We start from the raw sequence: 21,033 nt of genomic DNA on the forward strand, positions 1-21,033 counted from the left end.
ACGAAAAATCCTAGTCGATCTACGAGGTGGAAGAGGTTGTGTTAGGACTAGTTCTAATTGATTGGGTTCCTCAGGTTCTTTAGCTCGTTGCTCTTGAGAGACATTCTCCTTGAGCTTAATTATTCTTCCAATGCCACCATTTTGAATAAACTATTTTTCAAAAAAAATAGTATTTCGACTCGTAATCACATTGTGGTCTTCCGGAATATAAAAATAGTATCCTAATAACTCTTTAAGATATCCTATGAATCGAGCTTTAAAAGATCTGAACTCTAACTTGTCTGTCTGCTGTCTCTTGACATGAGCCGGACAACCCCAAATTCTGAGATGATTTAGACTTAGCTTCTTACCATGCCATATCTCATACGGTGTGGTAGGAACGATTTTAGAGGAAATCCTATTCAATACATAAATTGTTGTCATGAGACAATGTCCCCGAAGAAAATCAGGGAGGTCCATGAAGCTCATCATGGAACGGATCATATCTAATAGGGTCCGGTTTCTCCATTCTGAAATCTCGTTGAGTTGAGACGTTTCAGGTGGAGTCCATTGTGAGACTATGCCATTGTCCTTAAGATAGTCTAAAAATTTCCGACTAAGGTATTCACCTCCTCGATCTGATCGAAGAACCTTAATGGGCTTTCCTGTTTGTTTTTGTACCTCATGTCTGAATTCTTTGAACTTTTCAAAGGCTTCAAACTTGTGTTTCATTAAAAACACATACCCGTACCTAGACATATCATCGATAAAGGTAATGAAGTAGACAAAGTTGCCTCTAGCCGGCACATCAAATGGGCCGCACACATCCGTATGTACTAGGGCAAGTAGGTCTGTGGCCCTTTCCCCATGTCCCACAAAAAGGAGCTTGGTCATTTTGCCTTGAAGGCATGATTCACAAACTGGATATGACTCAGAAGTCAACGGACTCAGTAGCCCGAATTTCTCCAATTTGTTAACCCTGTCTTCCGCTATATGACCTAGCCTTAGGTGCCATAGATACTTATCATTTAGACTATCTCTAGGCCTTTTAATTCCTATGACATTCACATTTTGCTCAATATTAAAAACAGATACATCAACATGTAACTAATAGAGACCATTAATAACAAAACCATTTGCAACTTTATTATTTTCATAAAAAATGTTACAATAGTCCTTATGAAAGCTAATCACATAGCCTTCTTGTGCTAAATATGAAACAGAAATCAAATTTCTACTTGCTGCAGGCACATAATAACAGTCTCTTAAAACTAAATCTAATCCTAACGGTAATCGCAGAGGGTAGGTTCCCACGACCACGGCAGCAACTCTTGCTCCGTTTCCGATGCGTAGGATCATCTCCCCATCCCTCAGCCTCCTACTCTCCTCAAGATCCTGCATAGAAGTGCACAAATGAGCACTAGAACCAGAGTCAAGTATCCAACTGGATGCAGAAGAAACCGTAAGGTTAGATTCGATAATGAGCATACCTCCAGAAGGACCATCCTTCTTGTTCTTCAGGGTGGCCAGGTACTGAGGACAGTTTCGCTTCCTCTTCTTCCCATCCACCTTCTACTTCTTCACAGACTTTTTTTTCTTTCCAAAAGACTTTCTCTTGGAAGAAGTCCGCTCCACAGTAAGAACTGAGCCTTTTGAACTTTTCATTGAAAGCTCAGCCGTAACCAGCATATTCATTAACTCGGCCAAGGTAGATTGCATCTTATGCATATGAAAGTTCATGATGAACTGACCATATGCATCGGACAAGGACTGAAGGATCACATCAATCTGAAAATCTTTATCTAAGATGATACCAAGCTCCTCAAGATCCTTGATCATTGTCAAACAATGATCTTGGACTGACTGCCCATCACGCATCTTGGCCTTAAAAAGTCTTTGACAGACTTGATACTTGGCTGCGCGACTCTGTTCACCAAACAACTCTTGTAGGTGAGCCAACATTTGGCGGATAGTCAAAATATTTTCATATTGATGCTGCAAGTCATCAGACATTGCACCCAACATGTAGTACCTGGCTTTGTTATCATCGTCCGTCCATTTTTTCAGAGACGCTCTCTGTTCAGCAGTCGGACGTGCTGGCATGGCAGGTGGGTCCTGGTCCAAGACATGAGTTAATTTTTTGGAATCCAAAATAATTCTGTAGTTTCTCAACCAGTCCTTAAAATTTGGTCCAGTCAGTCTATGAGTGTCTAGAATTTTGGTCAGGAGGTTTGAGGCAGACTTGTTTCCTGTAGAGAGTCAAAAGTTTCTAGTTAGATTTTATAATCAGACTCAACCAATTTGTTTAGGATTTTTATTTTTAAACAAATTAGGCTCCCACTATTTTCTCATATCCCTACACTCCCTTGGTAGAGATGTGAAAATCTCCGTGATTAGTGATTTCTAATGGGTGGTGCGGTCTTACCGACTGGCTCATCACCTCACCTAACAGTTATTGGTGATGGGTCAACTGATGAGTGGACAACTCTTGTCTAATGATTCTCTAATCATGGTGCACCCAAAACTTGGTCTCTAATTCATGAAGCTCACCGTATCCGGGATATTGCTCCAATCCTTAGTTAAGCCAAACCCACCATTTGCACGAACTAGATTCCTGATTGGGTCTCTCACCGTATCCGAAATATTGAGCCCAACCCATCCTCTAATCCATAGCATCCAATGCCTAATGGACATGGTTGCGTCTTCCCGATGCAACTGAGCCACTGTAACTAGCCGAGAACAATCAACCCCAGGAAGGGCCCACACATCCACAATGGTGGAAGACCTAGACTTAATATTTTTTTAGGAAGATTTGATTTAGGTCTCTTTAAACTTGACTTGATATAGTCATAACAATTATGACTAACCTAGTGGTATTGGTTAGCTCGAATTATTAGCCACCTCAAATCAGAACTGGGTCGACACATATGGCCAGGTAAGTGAGACCGGTGGAAAGGATATGCCATTAACTCGATAAGAATGCATTCGAGTCGAGTAGCTCCCAATTAAAAATCCATCGATCGCATCTGCCAAACTTACCATAGACACCAAATTGTCGAACCAGAACTAATTGGGTTAGCCTACAATCCAGACTCTAACCTCTGAGCCAAATTAGGTCTTAACATGATCGAGTCACATCTAAATGTGATTCGACCTTGACCCAGACTTAATCCTATTAGGCTGGTCAATTATTAGCTTTCATGATCCCACCTAACCAACTCTTGATTTGGTTTGATCAACCGCTAGACCTAATTGAGCTACCCAAGCCCGAACCCAATTTTATGAAAATATCTTAGATCTGAAATTCACAATTTTAGACCTAATTTAATTTTATAAACTTAATACATTAATTAAGTTTGGATTCATAAACAAAGCATGTATAATAAATTCTAGGCTTTCAGGATCTAGGATTTTGCAGAAAAGTAAGTTTTGATTTCTGATTAAGGATGAACGCGCGGCACCCCTACACGTCATGTGAATGCCCCATTGAATGAGAGGAGAGGGCCTTTAAATCCTACTTCGTTCTTATGATCGGACGGCCATGAGGAACACCTTAATCAGAAATATAAATTTAACTACAAAACTAGTTAGATCTAAATTAACATATCACATATACAATTTAAGATCTAACTAATACATGCTTTGCATACATCTCATGTATCAAAAATCAATCTAATTAACATGCTTTCAGATCTGATACATCACATGTAATATCTGAAAAATAAGATTTAAATTGAACTATTCAAAATTAAATCTATTCTAGATAAGTTACTAGATCAGTTCTATAACTAGTCTAGGCATGTAACAGATTAATTTTATGAAAAAATTAAAATTTTATTTTCTATTTTCTGATCTGATTATAACACTTATAATATTAGAAAAATAGAGAATAAATTAGATTTAATTCATATTTTAATCTCATTAAAATATAAAACTTAAGACTATTCATAGATTCAACTAATCCTAGTCTAGTCATGCATCTCATACATGTTAGATCATCTTAGATTTAATTTTAAATATTTTAATTTCAGATCCTATCACATCTGATATGACATCTAAAATTCTTTAATATCAGATAAATTAAAATTAAAATCAGATCTAAATTAGATCTGAAATAGAACCAACAACCTGGCTCTGATACCACTTGAAGGAAAAATCGCCTTTTTCCTGTGTAGGATCTTCCAGATTTCATCAAATCTGAGGCGGAATAAATTTTAAATTTTTATCCTACGCTATTTCAGATCTAATGTCTATTAGATCTAATTTTATTATCTGATATTTTAATTTTAAAATTAAATCTAAAAGTATGAGAAACATAGACATACCTCAAGGGTAATCTAATTACCCTGTAGATGATCGCAGCACTGCCTGAGGTTCTGATGTAGCCACGCAAGCGCCTGGCCTCTACCAGTATCCACTCAGGTAGGATCTGAAACGTCTTCTCCTCATGATTCTACACTCCAAAAATCAGATCTAAATCTGATTAGGAAGATCTTCAAAAGTCTTCCTGAAGTTGGAGCAGCAGCCTGTCGAAGAAGTCCTGCAGCCTTCTGTTCCAGGCGTCACCACGCCTTGCACCTATGCCAGATGAACGTCCAACTTCTTGGACGTGAAGAGGGGAGAAAGTAGAGCATGGAGGATGTGGAGAAGAGGAGAGGGGGCGCAGCCAATAGGTTTTTTTTTGCACAAAATAATTTCTGCCCCGAAACCCTAGGTGCAGCAGGGTTTATATAGACCCTGTATGCTGCGCAGTGCCACATCATTCGACCAATCAAAAAATTCCAATAAATCCTGAAAAAATTTTGATTGGTGGAGTGATGTCATCTGATCACATCAGATAAAAATTCCATGCTCTCTCCTATGTTGGCGCCAACAATGGATAGGCTCAAATAAGGTGGCGCCAAAGAGTCCAAGTTTATCAGAACTCTTTGGTTCTTATCCATTTGGGGCGCCCACTTAAATCCAATTGGGCTCATGCCATAATCTGATTATGGCATCCAATTTGATTAGGTTTAGGCACGTGGACACTCCACAAAAATCCTCCAATAAGTCCTCTTCAGTTTAAGACCCATATGTCAACTTTTGACAGATGTTCTAAAATGAAATTGGCAGGTGCTAGAAATTAGCAGGTGTTGTCTTAAATTCATCTCATGAATTAAGACAAGCCTTTTTTGAGTTGGACAAGCTTCATTTAGACTGAGAGAAACCTTTCCAAGGTTCTCTAGATGAGCCAGATCACATTTGGCTCAGTAGAGATAGAAAAGATTACACGAGGAGAAAGTTAGGCTCAATCGAGTACTAGCACGATTTCCTTGAACCTAATTGGATCTTATTCAAATCAATTGGGCTGGCCCAATTGATAACATCCAGACCCTAACCCTTGTTTGTGTGACCCAGTTAGGTTCAATTCTTATGGTAATGAGACATGTCGTGATCTCATCATCGACATCATCGAAACTCCTTTCGATGGATCGAAACTCTTCTGATTCAGACAATTAGAATGATCGATCATCAAAATCATTCTAATTACTTCCAAAATCCACCAGTGACACCTAGCAGTATATGGTGGCAACCCATCAGAACTGAAGATGAACCTCTCAGTGCAGCTACCTGTGTGATTGAGTTCCTCTATTATGAGTCCCGACTGAATTAGGGTTAAGGTGAACTCGTCAAACCCAACATCAGTCATATGAATCAATCGATCGATGCGAGTCCGATGTGAAATCCCAATGAAAAACTCTTTTCCATTATTTCACTCTACCATGGCCATGGGCTTAAGGACTCGATCTTTCGATCACCATAGGACTACTCCTCTCATCTACCGAGGTTGATAGATCCCATCTTGATGCAATCTGGTTCCTACAATGAATATGCTACAGCCAACATACACCTCAGGGTTCTGGATGGCTAGGAGACCGAGTTATGGTGTAGTCAAACTATAACACACTCAAGGTGAACTGACGATGCACCTCAGGTCAAAGAACTAGACACATAACTGCAGCATCGAGCTAGTCATCGACGAGAAGGTAGATTTTCTTATGACTGCTCGAGGTGGTCACACTCAGTACTCTCGTTCTCAATGAATACCTATACTCTCGCTCCGGTGTCTCCACACCGTAGACTCAAGACTCATCTACCCTAAGGAAGCGATCGTACACCAACCTTCCGGATCGATCACCATCCTCGTGATGATCCTATGGTCAGGAGCAGTTTATGAGTTAGTTATGTAAATTCATGCCTTAAATTTTTAACTCTTCAAAATATGAATTAACATTCCCACTAACTCAAAGGATGTATCACAGACACAATGTACACAATGTGATAGAAGAATAACCCTTTTATTCATTTATAGTCAAAATTACAATTTTACCCTTAGATATGTACATGAATGTGTTAGTCGATCTGACATCTAGGGCACACATCTAACAATATGAGCTCTCCCTCATCGATTAATACGATGAAGTCACTGACTGGTATCAAACTACTCTGGGATGCCCTGAATCCGACTAAACTGTCGTAGCACACGATCTGAAAGGTGCCACTCCACCATATCAAAATAAATAAGTGACACCCTAGCAGTACATATATCATGTCCATCAATGTTGATCATAGGACGGCAGTGCCTCCAACCCTGGATAGATGGTTGGAAAGCTCAGAAAATATAATTTAAAATTCGCATATTGAAATTTTCAGTTAGAAAAAAATCCCATGAAACAACTGTGCCGGGGTTTGTATTTTGGAGTGCAACCATATAATAGGATAATTTTGCATAAGACGACTCCCATTCTCCATAAATATCAACCAATACTTTCTATTTTTCATACCATATTTTTCTCTATGACACTGTGTATTGAAATTGCTCATTAATGACTGCCACAATAGCTTCAACTTTAACACCTGAATCTTTCTCAACCAAATATCAGACTAGCGTGCCAATCATCCTTCTACTGACATGCTTGTGATCTTGACTCAATCCTATAAGCAAACAAGTATGAGAACCTTCATATCTTGTAATCTAAAAATATCCATGTTTTTTCAAAATTACAGCATGAAGCCTCCATTTACATTCTTGTTCAGTATATGATGATGCACATTGTATGGACCACAACTTTGAATATGACTGAACTACATTGTATATCCGATGCTTGTGAATGTGATAAAGATCAACAGCTCTCTTTAGCTCATCTTTACTCTGAAATATCAGACCTATAGAAAATTCAATCATTGAGAAATTTCAAAATTGAGAGTCAGAGTTCAGTCTTCAACCAGCACTAACACCACCATCAAGATCTAAATTTAAGTTGCTAAAAATTATAGATGTTCGTGCAAATGAGGTTCAATTTCTCCTACATTATCATCTTCATGCAAACGAGGTTCAAGTTCTCCTACAATATCAGGCTGATTATCTTCATCACCATCTTCATCTTCATCATTGTTGCTATCCTCATCAAGCTATTCTTTATCAGCCTCATTCTCATCTAATTCAAAACCTCGATTATCAGAATTTATTCCAGTACTAATCCAATCATCATCCTCCATTTGAGTATCGTATCCCATACTTACTGCTACTTCCAGCATAGGAGGAATCACCATAGGAGAAGTCACTATAGGACTTTAAATAATTAGACAACTAAGGCCAATAGTATTAAAATGCTGTTTTACAAACATGGCATCAATACCAATGGTTCGCACCATTGGACTTACGAAAGATGAAGAATGTCCAAGAGTATTGTCCTCTTGGGTTAAAAGCCTACTAAAGTATCCAAACCTCGATACCATCATTTGAGTAGTATTTTCAATAAAGAGTACATCTTTCTTTTTAATATATAATTCAATATATCGATATTCTAAAAATTTTTAAAAAAATATCAACATTTCTTGAATATTTTTATCATCATCAATTGAAACTAAGATATACTTGCTCTGCATTAACTGTCCCAATAAATTAGAAGATCTCCATCTCAATTTGATTTCATATTTTTTTCTGTCTATAGGAATACCACTGTATAGATGGTCCAATAATTTTTGACATAATAATGATGAAGACCGTCTAACCATCCAGCTTGCAAGCTAAGTGTACTGCACGCCATCTTCATCATTTTTTATTGTGCCATCATAATACAATAGTAGATGAACCCGAACATTGATCATTTTTTCAAAAAATTCTGACAATATTAAAATTAAAATATTTAATATTAATAATTATTTTAATAAAATGATTTACATAATAAATACATACTATCATCAACTAATAGATAAAGATAGGTCCTATCCAAATTGCATTAATTTTATAGATAATTATAATAATCAAACGATACACAATAAGATTCGAGAGAAATTTTGATAGCATTTTTTCTTAATTCTCCCCACATGGCTGAAGATGTATAAGGATAACTAAAGAAAAATACTGTTTGAAATTTCTTTCGAATCCTCTGTGCATCATTTAATTACTGTAATTATCTATAAAATTAATTATAATTTTCAAACTATCCAAACTGAACAGTTAATTGACCAATATACATAATTCTTCCATCTGTACAAAAATATATAAATATACGGATATCATAGAATATGTACATTAATCAAGAGACAGATCTACGATTCTATGCAATATAATATATTTAAATTTTTTAAATTAACTGTCAACCACAGTATCGAGTAACATTGCAATAAATCGAGTTGGATCGAGCACTATCCCTAATCAAGCTCCGTCCGAAAATTTTTTTCGGACTACGGATCGAACTTAGGCCCGATGATTTTAGAAAAAATCAGATTCAGATCCATTTTCAATAATATAACAAATAATATTAACACATTAACAGATACATTAAATTAACGAATATATTAGTAAAAAAAAAATGGTGAAGAGGGGGCAATCGATGGGGGGGTCGTATGGGGGGAGGGGGCGTCAAGCAACCGATCGATCGAATAAAGAGAGAGAGAGAGGAGAGGACCGACGGGGGGGGGGGTGTGGGGTCGGGGGAGAAAAAGGAGGAAGGGAGAGAGATAGAAGAGAGGCAGGGGGGCCGTTGGATGGGAGGAGGAGGGGGCGTTGGACAGGTGGCCAACTGGTTAGAGGGAGAGAGAAGAGAGGGCCGACGGGGGGGGGGGGAGGGAGGGGCAACTAGCGGGCAGCGGGGGGGAGGGGGGTGTTAGATGAGGGGAGGAGGGGGCAGCCGGTGGGGGATGAGTGGGTAGCTGGCGAGGGGTGAGTAGGGGGCAGGGGGGTTTGTCGGATGGGGGGAGGAGTAGGGATGGCAACAGATAGGGTTTGAGTCAGATAATGTATTACCCATCTCCAAATCTGAACTTAATATCCTATACCCAAATTCTACCCGATATCCAATCGGATAAGAAAAGAGATACCCATCACCATACCCAATGGATTCGGAGATACCTATGGATAACTTATTTTCCTATATCTAACCTATACCCGCCCCATATCCATCCCACACCTAAAACAATAAACAACCAAAATAATTTTATACATATTATCAATCAAAATAAAATTATCAATTCAATATAAAATATAATTTATAAATCTAAATTTATAGAAATCAAACATAGAAATAAAATTACAATTCAACATTAAACATATAAACCGTCAAAATAATTTTATGCATATTATCAACCAAAATAGAATTATCAAAACAGAATTATAAACATATATATTCGGATATAGATTCGAATATAGATTCGAATATTACCTATATTCATAGGTTCAGGTCGGATTCGGATAGAAAACAGCACTACCCATACATACCCTTCCCATACTCGTGCTACAGTTTTCAAATTTTATCCAAATCCGAACCCAAACCCAGTCGAACCCTATTTTTCAGATTTGATCGAATTTGGATACGATGCACACCCATCAAATCGGATCGATTTCGCCATCCTTAAAAAAGAGGGGGCAGCCGACGAGTAGATGTCGGATGGGAGGGGGCAGTCGACGAGGGGTGAGGGGGTGCTGAATGGGTAGAGGGGGCATCGCGCATCAGAGGAAGAGGAAGAGGGGAAAAGGAAGAGAGAAGGAAGAGGGAAAAGGGGTAGCAGCTTATTGAAAGGGAATGAGGATGGGACATCGTCAGAGGCGGCATGAAACATCATCGAAAAAAGAGACGACGACGTGGAAAGAGAAGAATTTTTTTTTTTATAGAAACAGTATAAACATCATTGTGAATGACATTTTTAAAAACACCATTCAGAATGACATTTTTAGAAACGCCATTCAGAATGACATTTTTCTTATGACTTTTTTTTTTAGGATCTCCGTAGGCCGGTGAATTGAGCTGACTGGACCAAAAAAATACTATTTAGAATGACATTTTATCTGTAAAAAATACCATTCCAAATAACATTTTTTTTGTTTTGCATTACTCCGATAAAAAAGTTAAAATCTGTATTAAATTGATTAAAAAAATTTTAAATTGTATTAATACGGTAAAAGACTTTAAGAATTTGCATGGTATAGGTGTAGTCCTAAAAAGAAGCTTTCTAGCCTCCATGTTCACACTATAACGTATCAAATTTTAAAAAATAATGCTGATTGTGAAATGGGATGAACTAAGATAAAACTTTGATGTTTACTATTGATCTCAAAGTGGCAATCTGAAAATGACTAGAAGAAATGCAAATAGGTTCATCTAGAGCAGTCATCGACAATGTAGAGCAGCTATGATTTCTCTGAAGAAACTGAAGTTGGAAAGGATGAATACATCCATGGACAGCTTCACCGCCTTCCTTTCCTCAATTCAGGGTCTCTGCACAGGAATAAAAAGCATCGAGAGTTGAATGGTCAGAGGAATCATAAAAATGTCAAGAAAATTTGAAGCCCACCAACAGACATTTGGCACCGAACCTTTGGATGTGATCAAGAATGAGAAGCCTAGGTCCGGGAGGGATATTGACATCTCTAAGAGCACTGGAACACAGACAAAAATATCTGAGAGCAGCATGACTATTTCATGATATAATAACATAAAGAGAGCTGGAATATCTACTTGCCTATCCGTAAGAAGAGGCAAGGTGCTATCTGTGAGAAGGCCTTTCTTGAAGTTCTTCTCATAATTCTGAAGGCCAAGGCTTCTCAGCATGCTTCTAGCTTGGGAATAATACATGTCATCCGCTGGTGGCTGCGAGAATTTCTGGCCCAGCTGGAATTCCAACAAAAACTGAAGGATATGAGGGGAAGGTGGGGGAGGGGGAGGGGGCTTTCATTTAATCAACTCTGCCAAAACCTTGCACTAAAAAGTAGCAGAAGTCTACTATAGATATCGTTATTGTCAGTGTGCATAAAGCACAAACATGTTCACTTAATTGCTAAGAAGCCAGCATAAGCTAGAATGCTTGATAGTAGGATGGCAATTTTAGCCAATCTGTTAGATACCTGATCCAATCCGATTGGAAACCGGAGTGGATATGAGTTTTACAAAAAAATATTTGGAGCAGGTTCAGATCGGGTACGGATAATGGTATACTTTGATCCGAATCCGACCCAATATAACCTTAATATATATTCCCCTTTCAAAATTATAATAATTTTATATTGGTTACATGTATCGAACTTGACCCGACCAATCCCTCTTATATACCCGACCCAACCCAACCCGCATCTCTACTTGACCCATCCAACCCGACCCGAGGTAGCTACGAGGCAGATATGGATATTGGGTTTTTACTTGAGGGGTGGGTACGGGTATGGGCTGACCTGACCCATACTCAACCCTACTTGATAGTTACTTAGGATAAGGTACTTCTAGGACCTTTGTAGCCAAATGCCAAATCAAATCTGCTGAGTTTATACCTAACCAACATCCAATTTTGAAAACATGCAACTTAATTCACAATCTGCAGATCAGTCTCTTCTCAATGAAGGCACCATGAGCAACCTTATGATAAATGGATTCTCCAAATTGGTGGTCCCCATAGATGACCTAGATCTTATTTGCACCAGTATGAGACTAAGTACTAAAGACTTAGCAGATCATCCTAATAAACAGTCATACAACTAAAGATGCATTTGCTCGCATACCTTAAAAAGGCCACCTTGAACAAGTGCAAAGAATAACCCTGATGTGATCACATTAGCACCTTGGTTTGGGCCTCCCATGCCACTGACCAATGAAAACATTGCCCCAGAACCAAAAGCTGCCACCATGCTGCAACAATCACATTAACACAAATTAAGCAAATTAACAATCAGTTGAAACATTTTCATTATCAAAACTGCATAATATTGCAATCACAACAAAAACTGCTCTTACTTTTCTACAAAATTCAACCATCCTTGTTGATTCTTACTTCAAGCAAGACCAATGACATGGGAGATTTGAGTACATAAACATATATTGAGAAACTGGCCATCTTTAAAATTTTCTTTAAGCTATAAACTAACATATTTTTTCATAAAATAGTATTGGTCTTATTGAATAATAACTATTTAAAAGCTGAGTTTGGACGATATTTGTCATATAGATTTTTTAAAGCATAAAAAATAATCAGATGCAATGAGTAGCAAAAGTTTTAGATAGACTTTACTAAGTCATTCGATGATATTGGTACTATAGTAAATAGTAAGAAATCTCAGCACTGGAATTGGGAGATGTAGCGGGTCTGAAACCATTCTGGAGTGACGTGTGCACATTTTGTTTGAGTACTTATGAATACTGATTCCAAAAGAGAAGCAAGTTTAAGAAGCAAATTTGACACCTAGATGAATTAGAACACCATAAACTTGGAGAATGGATTTAACTTTCACTATATAATATTCATTATTTCTTTATCTTCATTTACCAACTTCTATAGTTAATTTTTATCAACTTCATACTGTAGTAAAATCTAATATAGTCATACAGCCATGTTATATATTTATATGGCATATGTTCTGAATCATGCAATACCTTTGAAATAATCAGACTCATGCTACCCACTCAACAGTCAAACAACAAGATTTCCAAACTCAACTAAAGTAAAGCTATTTTATCCTTGCAGACTTCAATCAAACAATGATACTACGAGAAAGGTCCCATTTCTCCACCCAGCTCGTTTATCTGTTTTTCACCATGAGTTTCAAATGAATGGACAAACCAATAGATTAAATTTGTTTGCTTGTTTGTCCTTTTTGACTATAACAACAATTTTAACTAATCAAACTTGGAATTCTAGCTGCAATATAGAATTTTGATTCAAGAAATCATGAAATCCATAGTCAAAAGAAAGTTAGAGCCTCTGTTTCCTTCTTTTTATACTTGAGAATGCTTTCTGCATGGAATTAGGGATTATACAGGTGATTTTCATTAGATTTACCAGCCACAGTCTCCGCTAGCATGATAAAAAATTTCTATTTTTCCTATTGAAGTGCTAGCCATCCTAAAGGTTGAAGGTTCTTTGTCACAGTCATATGCTCCTCTTGTTTCTTGATTTTCATTAGATTTACCAACCACAGTCTCTACTAGCATGATAAAAAATTCCTATCTTTCCTATTGAAGTGCTAGCCATCCTAAAGGTTGAAGGTTCTTTGTCACAGCATACCACTAGCTTGATTACTTAGGCTCAGGTTGGCAAAGCTTTTGGTGAGCCACAAAGCACTTTCTAGCCCTCCAAAAATATTTTTGAATGATATAGTGTTTGTTTGGTAAAAAATTGGGAAGTTGTTTTAGCTTTGTTAGAAAACTAAAAAAATCTGTTTGCAAAAAGCTCCATTTTACAATGTCTCCCCAAAAATACTTTCTAACCAATATCAGAAAGCTATTTTGGTTTTAATAAAATAGTTTACTGACCAAAATGCCCACAACAAATCTCCTATCTTATACCATATCATATCATATTATTGCACTATAAATATGATATAATATAATATAATAAATAATATATTGTGTACATTATATTATATTATAAGCATATTATGACATATTATTACAATCATAATATTACACTATTATAATATAATTATTATATTACAATATAATTATTATTATCATAGTATAATATAATATATTATACCATATTGCATTATATTATATTTTATTATATGATTATATTATAATCATATTATATTGTTATAATATAAATATATTATAATCTTGTTGGTGTAAAATTCCGCCGATGCCGGAGAAGCTGAAGTCGAGGGGATCACGGCCGCCGCCGGGACCTGCAAGGAAAGTCTAAATCGGAGTTGGGGGTACTCCGGCAAGACCCTCCGACGCTCAAGTCAGTACTCTGCTTCAACAAAAATGGAGCACTCGAATGAGATTTTAGCAGAGTTTAAAGATAATGCTTATAGCCTCCAGGAGAACGTATCTAGGGGGTCTCTTTTATAGATAGGAGAACGTAATCGATTGACAGCGACGTCCGTAACTGCCTGGTAGTGGGTCGTTCAGGGCCACGTGGAGTTTGTTATAGAAATTAGTGGTGTCCGTTGTCGCGACTTGCTGAAGAGTGGTGGGGCCACGTGGAGTTTGTTACGCATAGTGGTGTCCGTTGTCGCGACTTGCCAGAGAGTGGTGGGGCCACATGGAGTTTGTTTCAGAGAGTGGAGTGGTGTCCGTTGTCGCGACTTGCCGGGGAGTTCGGGTCGGACGGCTCAAGCTCGGTTGGGACGTCTGGTAGAGTAGAATAGCTCTCTGTCTCAGCAATCTGAGAGAAGCTCGGATGTTTTCGAGGTTGCTGACGGACTATTGTTGGGTGCCTTAGGCGTTGATGCTGCAGACAGAAGTCATCTGCTATAGAAGTCCGGACGGAAATTTTTTGTTGGAGAAATCCGGCTGGAGTCCGATTGCTAGAGAAGTCCATCTGAAATTTGTCTGATGTAGAAGCTCGTCTGAAGACTGTCCGCTAAAGAAGTTCGGTTGCATGAGAAATTCGATAGAAGGTCGACCGATAGCGAAATTCGGAAGGCGCTATAGAAGGTTGACCGATAGAAGAATCCGGAAGGCGTTGTGGAAGTTCGTCCACTGGAGGAGTCTGGAGGACACTGTGGAAGGTCGACCGTTGGAGGGGTCCGGAGGAAATTTGTCCGTTGGAGGGGTCTGGTTGGCACTGTTGAAGTCCAATTGGCGCTGTTGAAGGTTAATGGCTGGAGAGGTAAGGAAGACACCGGAGACAGTCGGTCACTGTAGAAATCAGACTGCTGGAGCCTGTCCGTTGTAGAAGTTCGTCTGGAATCCAATTCTGTTGTAAAAGTTCGGACGGAGTCTGATTCTTGTAAGAGTCCGGAAGGAGGCCGCTTACTGTAGAAGCTCGGATGGAGACCGGTTACCGTGGAAGCCCGGATGGAGATCGCTTATTGTAGAAGCTCGGCTGAAGTCCGCTTGCAATAGAAGTTCGGATAGAATTCGCTTACTGTAGAAGCTCGAATAAAATTTGAAAGGCAGTCGACCACTGTAGAAACTTGGATAGAGTCTGATTACTGTAGAAGTCCTGCTGCTAGAGAAGCCCGGATATTGACAAAGTCCGAAAGAAGCTCGGAGTAAAGTCGATCGTGCCAGGAGGAAGTCTGGAAGAGATTCGGAGAGTAGTCGATCACTATAGAAAATCGGCTGATAGTGAAACCCAGAGAGCATTTGGAGCAGTCCGATAGACGACTGAAGGAGCTCATTATCGAAGAAGTCCGGAAGGTACGATAGGAGTTCGTCCGTTGGAGAAATCTGGAAGACACTGTGGAAGGTCGACTACTGGAGGAGTCCGGATAGTACTGTGGAAGCTCGGACGGCCGGGGGAGTTCAGAAAGACGCCGCACAAGGTCGGAAGCCGGAAGAGTCCTGAGAAAGTTGGCCTCTTACGAACTTCGGCTGGAGTTATTTTATACCCAATACCAGTCCCCCTACTTCTGAGTTCGGATTTCGAATGAAGTACAGAAAAATTTTCACAGCCAAAGTTGCCCCCCTTGATTTTCGTACTCGATTGTTTCCAGATATCTTGGCGTTTGGCGCGCCAGTGCTGGGATTTTTTCAAATCGAGGCGATCCGAAAATATTTTTTTGGAATTCCCACTGGAACGTCGCCCCAGGTATGGCGCAATAATGATTCTGTCAGTCGTCAGTCGTCTGCCACGACGAGTGGGACACGCGATAGTTGTAGGTCGGCCAAAGGAGATCTGCAATCATTATTGCGCCAGACCCTGAGGTCTATTTAAACCCGTCCCCCTCCTTCAGGGGTTTCACCTTGTCTGAGATTTTTCTTCGGTCCCCTCTTCTTCCTCGAGAGCTTCATCCTCTTCCAACGTCCCTCTCGGTCTTAGGCGCCCTTCAGGTCGACCTCCATCGCCTTCGCTGCCCTCCTGCACCTCACGGACCAACCTAGGTTAGTTTTGGAACCCTTCTTTTTCTTGTTGTTCTTCCGTTTTTCCTCCTCTGCATTCCGCCTGTTCAGTTTCTTCGCGAGCGCCTTGTTTCCTATTTTTTCCAATTTTTCTGAGATTATTTTGGGATTTTCATTTAATTTAAAATGTCCTCCAACACTTCCTCCTCTAGTAGTTCTAGAAGTTCGTCAGCTCCAGCCCCCCAAAATCCTAGTACTATAGATGAACCCGCACTTAGGATCGAACCTCATCCGGTTTTTGTACCAGACACCATTCCCAACTCTTTGACCTCGGACGAACTCTCGCTGATTAGGATTCAGTACGGAGTTCCTTCGGAATATGAGCTTGAGCTTCCCGAGCCAACTGATCGGGCTAGCACCCCTCCCCCTGGCCACTTTTGCTTATACCAGGAAGCCTTCCGCACCAGGCTTCGACTTCCACTCCCACCTTTTGTTGTTGCTCTTTTTCGCTTTTTAAATATTTCTCTAGTTTCTGTAGCGCCGAACTCCTTTAAGTTTCTGATAGGATTTCTTTCCCTCTGTCATTTAGCTGAAGTCCGGCCAACTCTTTCCTTGTTTAGAAACTTTTATACCTTTAAGCGTCACCTCTCGGCAAAGGACTGGTGGTACTTCTCCCCCCAGTTCGGTAGAAAGGGATTGCTGAAAGATGCCCCCTCTTCTATCCACAACTGGGAGAGATACTTCTACGTCCGATGCCCGACCCTGATGCTGGGGTTGCCCCCGTGGGGCTCCTTGAGGGACTCCGTCCGCCGGACTTCTAGCCTGGGAAAAGACGACCATGAAGCCTCCAATAAACTTAAGACTTATCCAGCTCCTCTCCTCTCCGACCTTCTGAAGGAGCAACTTTTATTCAATGTCGGCCTGAGCCCTCTCAACCCTGTCGGTATTTTTTCTTCCTCAAGTCATTCGCTGCTTCCTCTTTCTCTTATTCTATTTCTAAGCTATGCCGATCTTTTTTCATTGCAAATATGGACGCTGACGCAGCTCGGATACTAGCCAAGGGTCTCAAGACCCACAAGAGGAAAGGCGCCGTAACTTCTGGGTCGGCGAAGAAGACAAGGGTAGAAAAGACAAGCTCGACCGTGCTTGCCCAAGCAGCCATTGCCGTGGATGCCCCCTCCAACGTCGAGCCTGCAATCCCCCGAGCTTCTTCAAGAAGCCCTCCGGCCGAGGTTCCCGCTCCAGAGTCTCGTCCCGAGGAGGTGCCGGGGGCCGAAAGGAAGAGAAAGAAGAAGACGGTGGTCCGCAAGATCAGCAGCAGCAGGACTGCCATTGAAAGGTCCAACGGCTCCGAAGAGGATCCAGAGGAGAATCCCTTCAACAATAGGGATTTAATAAAAAAGTTGGTCGACAGGTGCGTTTTGCCCAAGATCGTCCACAGGATCGGCCATGCGGATCCTGAACAGCAGGTTTGGGACTCTCTGGGGTCCTTTCTTGAGGTAGGTCAATTTACTTTTTTCTTCCTTTCGCTTCTTCACTTAGTTCATTCCTTAGCTTTCATATTGACTTTCTGGCCGCTCTTGCAGATTGAACACCAGCTCATCGCCAACATCGAGGCAATGAACAATGCAAAGAAGGAAGCAGTCCAGGCGGAGGAAGGTCGCCAGGCCGAGGCTGCCCGTCTTAAGGAGAAGGTCGCCGAAGTCGCGAGTCTCCAAGAGGCGCTCCAGAAGGAGGAACAAACTTCGATGGATCTGAAGGCTGCTTTGGAGGAAAGAAGGAAGGCAGAGACCGAGGCCGAAGTCTCCAAGCTGAAGAAGCAGATCCCGACCCTAGTCTCGGAGGCAAGGGCCCAAGCAGTGGAGGAGTTCAAGATCTCCTCCGAAATGAGGGATCTGAATATCAAGTTCGGCCAGGCCGCCTTTATCAAAGGCTTCAAGCTTTGCCAGGAGAAGGTGGTCGGAAAGTTTCTCGAACTCGACCTCAGCTTCCTGGATGAAGCATCCGATGATGAAGCCAGACCTTCCGAAGCTGCTGCCGATCTCCCTCCAGCCGAGACCTCTTCAACTGCCGCAGCTGCCGACCTTCCGGGGGCGCCGAGCTCCACCACTTCTGCTCCAGAGGTCGAGATCTCTAATTTTGTACTTTTTCTTTGTTACAATTTTTTTCTCTTCTTGTACTTAAGAATTATTCAATCAATGAAATTGGATTCCTCTTTACAGAGAGCTCCTTTTTCTTCTTCTACTTACTTTTTTTCTTTTTTATTTTTTGCAATGACTTGCGTTGTGACACTCTTGTTTCCCGACAACAGTGCCCTGTCGAAGCTCTTCCCCTACCACAGGGGATTCCTTTGAAGTCTATGATCCGAGATCTGAGAAGGAAAGTTCATCACCTAACGAAGAAATCAAAGAAGATGAACGACGAACTTCACAGGCTGAGGAAAAACCATTCGGAAGCCACCGTGGAGGTTACTCGCCTTCGGAACCTCCACAAAAAGGACTTCATGGACTACAACCGGAAGAAGGCCAACTTCGTGAAGGAGCTTGAGGAATTTCAGAAATGCGCCAGCGATCGATCTTGGACTCAGGCCTCCAAGATCAGCTCCCTCGAGGTCGAGTTGGTGGCCGCATGGGAGAAGATCGGCCAATTGGAAGGAAGCTTGTCCTGACTTCCAACTCAGACAGACTGGTCGAAGAAATTCTCCAACCTCCAGAAGCAGCTACAGGATGTCGAGACGAATTACAACACTTACCGAGTCGGCTGGTGCGGGCAAATAGACAACTACAGAAGGAGGCTCAAGACAGCGACCGACGAGGTTGCTCGCCTTCAGAAGCAGTTGTCCGAAAGAGCCCAGACTGTTTCGGTTCAAGGCTCCGACGAGCTCCAATCCTTGAGGGGGACCATGGAAGAACTGTCCGTAGCCCTTGGAGAGGAGAAGGCCGAACTGCAGCGGCTGAAAATTCAGCTGGCCTATGAGAAGCAGGCGGTCAAAGATGCAGAAGCAGAGTCCGAAGTTCTGAGGAAGAGGCTTCGGAAATTGGAGGGCGAAAGCCGGCGGTTCCACCAAATATATCGGGAGATGCCGTTAAGAAAGAAGGAACTGGAAGAAATTGAGAACTTAAAGCAATATCTAATAATGGTTGGAATAGAGAGTTCAAAGTCAGAAGAAGCCGAGCTTCCTTAGAGCTTCTTTTACCTTTTGTTCCATGTATTCTTTTCTTTTCTTGTTGTTTTTTTTTTTTTGGCCTTCAAAGGCTTTTGTAATGCTCTCTTTACTAATGAAATGAAAAAGAATTTTCTCATTACCTTGTCTATTCTTACTCTGAGTTGTCATTTACCGAGCTTCTCTTGTCTTTTGTCTTATTCGATGTTAACGTTGTTTGAAGGTTCCTGATCATCGCCGCGTTGATTCGCCCTTTTTGTTCATGACCGAAGATCTTTTCAAGGCCATTCGAATTTAACGCTTTCTTCCAGTATTCGAGTTTGGGGCCCGAACTTCTCGTTACTTTGAGAAAGTCTATTTTCTCCTGCTAGTGTTGGGTTCCCCCTTAGAGACTGAGGATTTTTGACAAGAGTTTTCCTCCTCGTTGAGATGAGGTCCCTTGTGTCTTAGATGTTCATTTTTCCCTTATCTCTAGCGTAGCTTGTCGCTTTCCCTTTTTCTCTCCCCTCTTTTTTTTATGTTTGGGCGAGAGTTTTTCCTCTGCTCCTAACGGGGTTGTAGGGGTGTAGAGGAGCCGTTGAGGAGGCTTTTCCCCTCATCCAGTCTTAAACGATCAGGTCTTCGTTTGTGTCAGGACGAGGTTCTCCTCATGTTCCCGACACAGTCAATTTCAGCTCATGTTACGACGAGATTTTTCTTCTGTTCCTAACAGGGCTGTAGGGGCACATAAGGACCGTTGCGAGGGCCTCTCCCCCCATCCAGTCTCTTAATAATCGGATCTTCGACTTTGCTCATGTTAGGACAAGGTTCTCCTCCTGTTCCTAACATGGCTGTGGGGGCATATAAGGGCCGTTGCGAGGGCCTCTCCCCCCATCCGGTCTCTTAATAACCAGATTTTCGACTTTGCTCATGTTAGGACGAAGTTCTCCTCCTGTTCCTAACATGGCTGTGGGGGCACATAAGGGCCGTTGCGAGGGCCTCTCCCCCAATCCGATCTCTTAATAACCGGATCTTCGACTTTGCTCATGTTAGGATGATGTTCTCTTCCTGTTCCTAACATGACTGTGGGGGCGCATAAGGGCCGTTGCGAGGGTCTCTCCCCCCATCCGATCTCTTAATAACCGGATCTTCGACTTTGCTCATGTTAGGACGAGGTTCTCCTCCTATTCCTAACATGACTGTGGGGCCGCATAAGGGCCGTTGCGAAGGCCTCTCCCCCCATCCGATCTCTTAATAACCGGCCTTCATTTATGTTGAGACGAGATTCCCCTCTTGTTCCTGACACGCTTAGTTTCGATTGTCTGAAGGAGCTAATCTCTGTCGTTATAAGCTCATGCCAAAAGAAAAGATATGCGAATGTGAAACTTTTATTTAAGGCAAAGTTATCGGTAATACATTCGTAAATTTTTCGAATTCCATGGTCACGGAAGGTCCGCTCCTCCAAACTCTTTTAGATAGTATGTTACGGGCCGGACTACCTCCCTGACTTCATACGGGCCTTCCCAGTTTGGAGCAAGTTTTCCTTGGTTCTGAGGTTGTGAAACAGCGGCTCGCCGAAGTACAAAGTCCCCCACTCTGAAGGCTTTGCTCTTAACCCGGAAGTTGTAGTAGCGGGCTACTTTCTGCTTGTAGGCT

General features: G+C 41.1%; 1 protein-coding gene across 1 annotated transcript in view; it reads right to left on the reverse strand.

Moving 5' to 3' along the window:
• Positions 1-10,543: 10,543 nt before the first annotated feature.
• The window catches only part of LOC105036351 (chloroplastic import inner membrane translocase subunit HP30-2), a 64,185-nt gene continuing 53,695 nt past the window's right edge, over positions 10,544-21,033 (reverse strand). The window contains exons 3-6 of the mRNA XM_073260906.1: positions 12,011-12,137; positions 10,984-11,132; positions 10,838-10,900; positions 10,544-10,739 (exon numbers count right to left, since the gene is read on the reverse strand). Of these exons, the coding sequence (XP_073117007.1) occupies positions 10,709-10,739; positions 10,838-10,900; positions 10,984-11,132; positions 12,011-12,137 (370 nt within the window). The 3' untranslated portion in view covers positions 10,544-10,708. The remainder of the gene's footprint in view (positions 10,740-10,837; positions 10,901-10,983; positions 11,133-12,010; positions 12,138-21,033) is intronic.

The sequence above is a fragment of the Elaeis guineensis genome, chromosome 7 (genome assembly GCF_000442705.2).
Source record: "Elaeis guineensis isolate ETL-2024a chromosome 7, EG11, whole genome shotgun sequence".
Lineage (NCBI taxonomy): Eukaryota > Viridiplantae > Streptophyta > Magnoliopsida > Arecales > Arecaceae > Elaeis > Elaeis guineensis.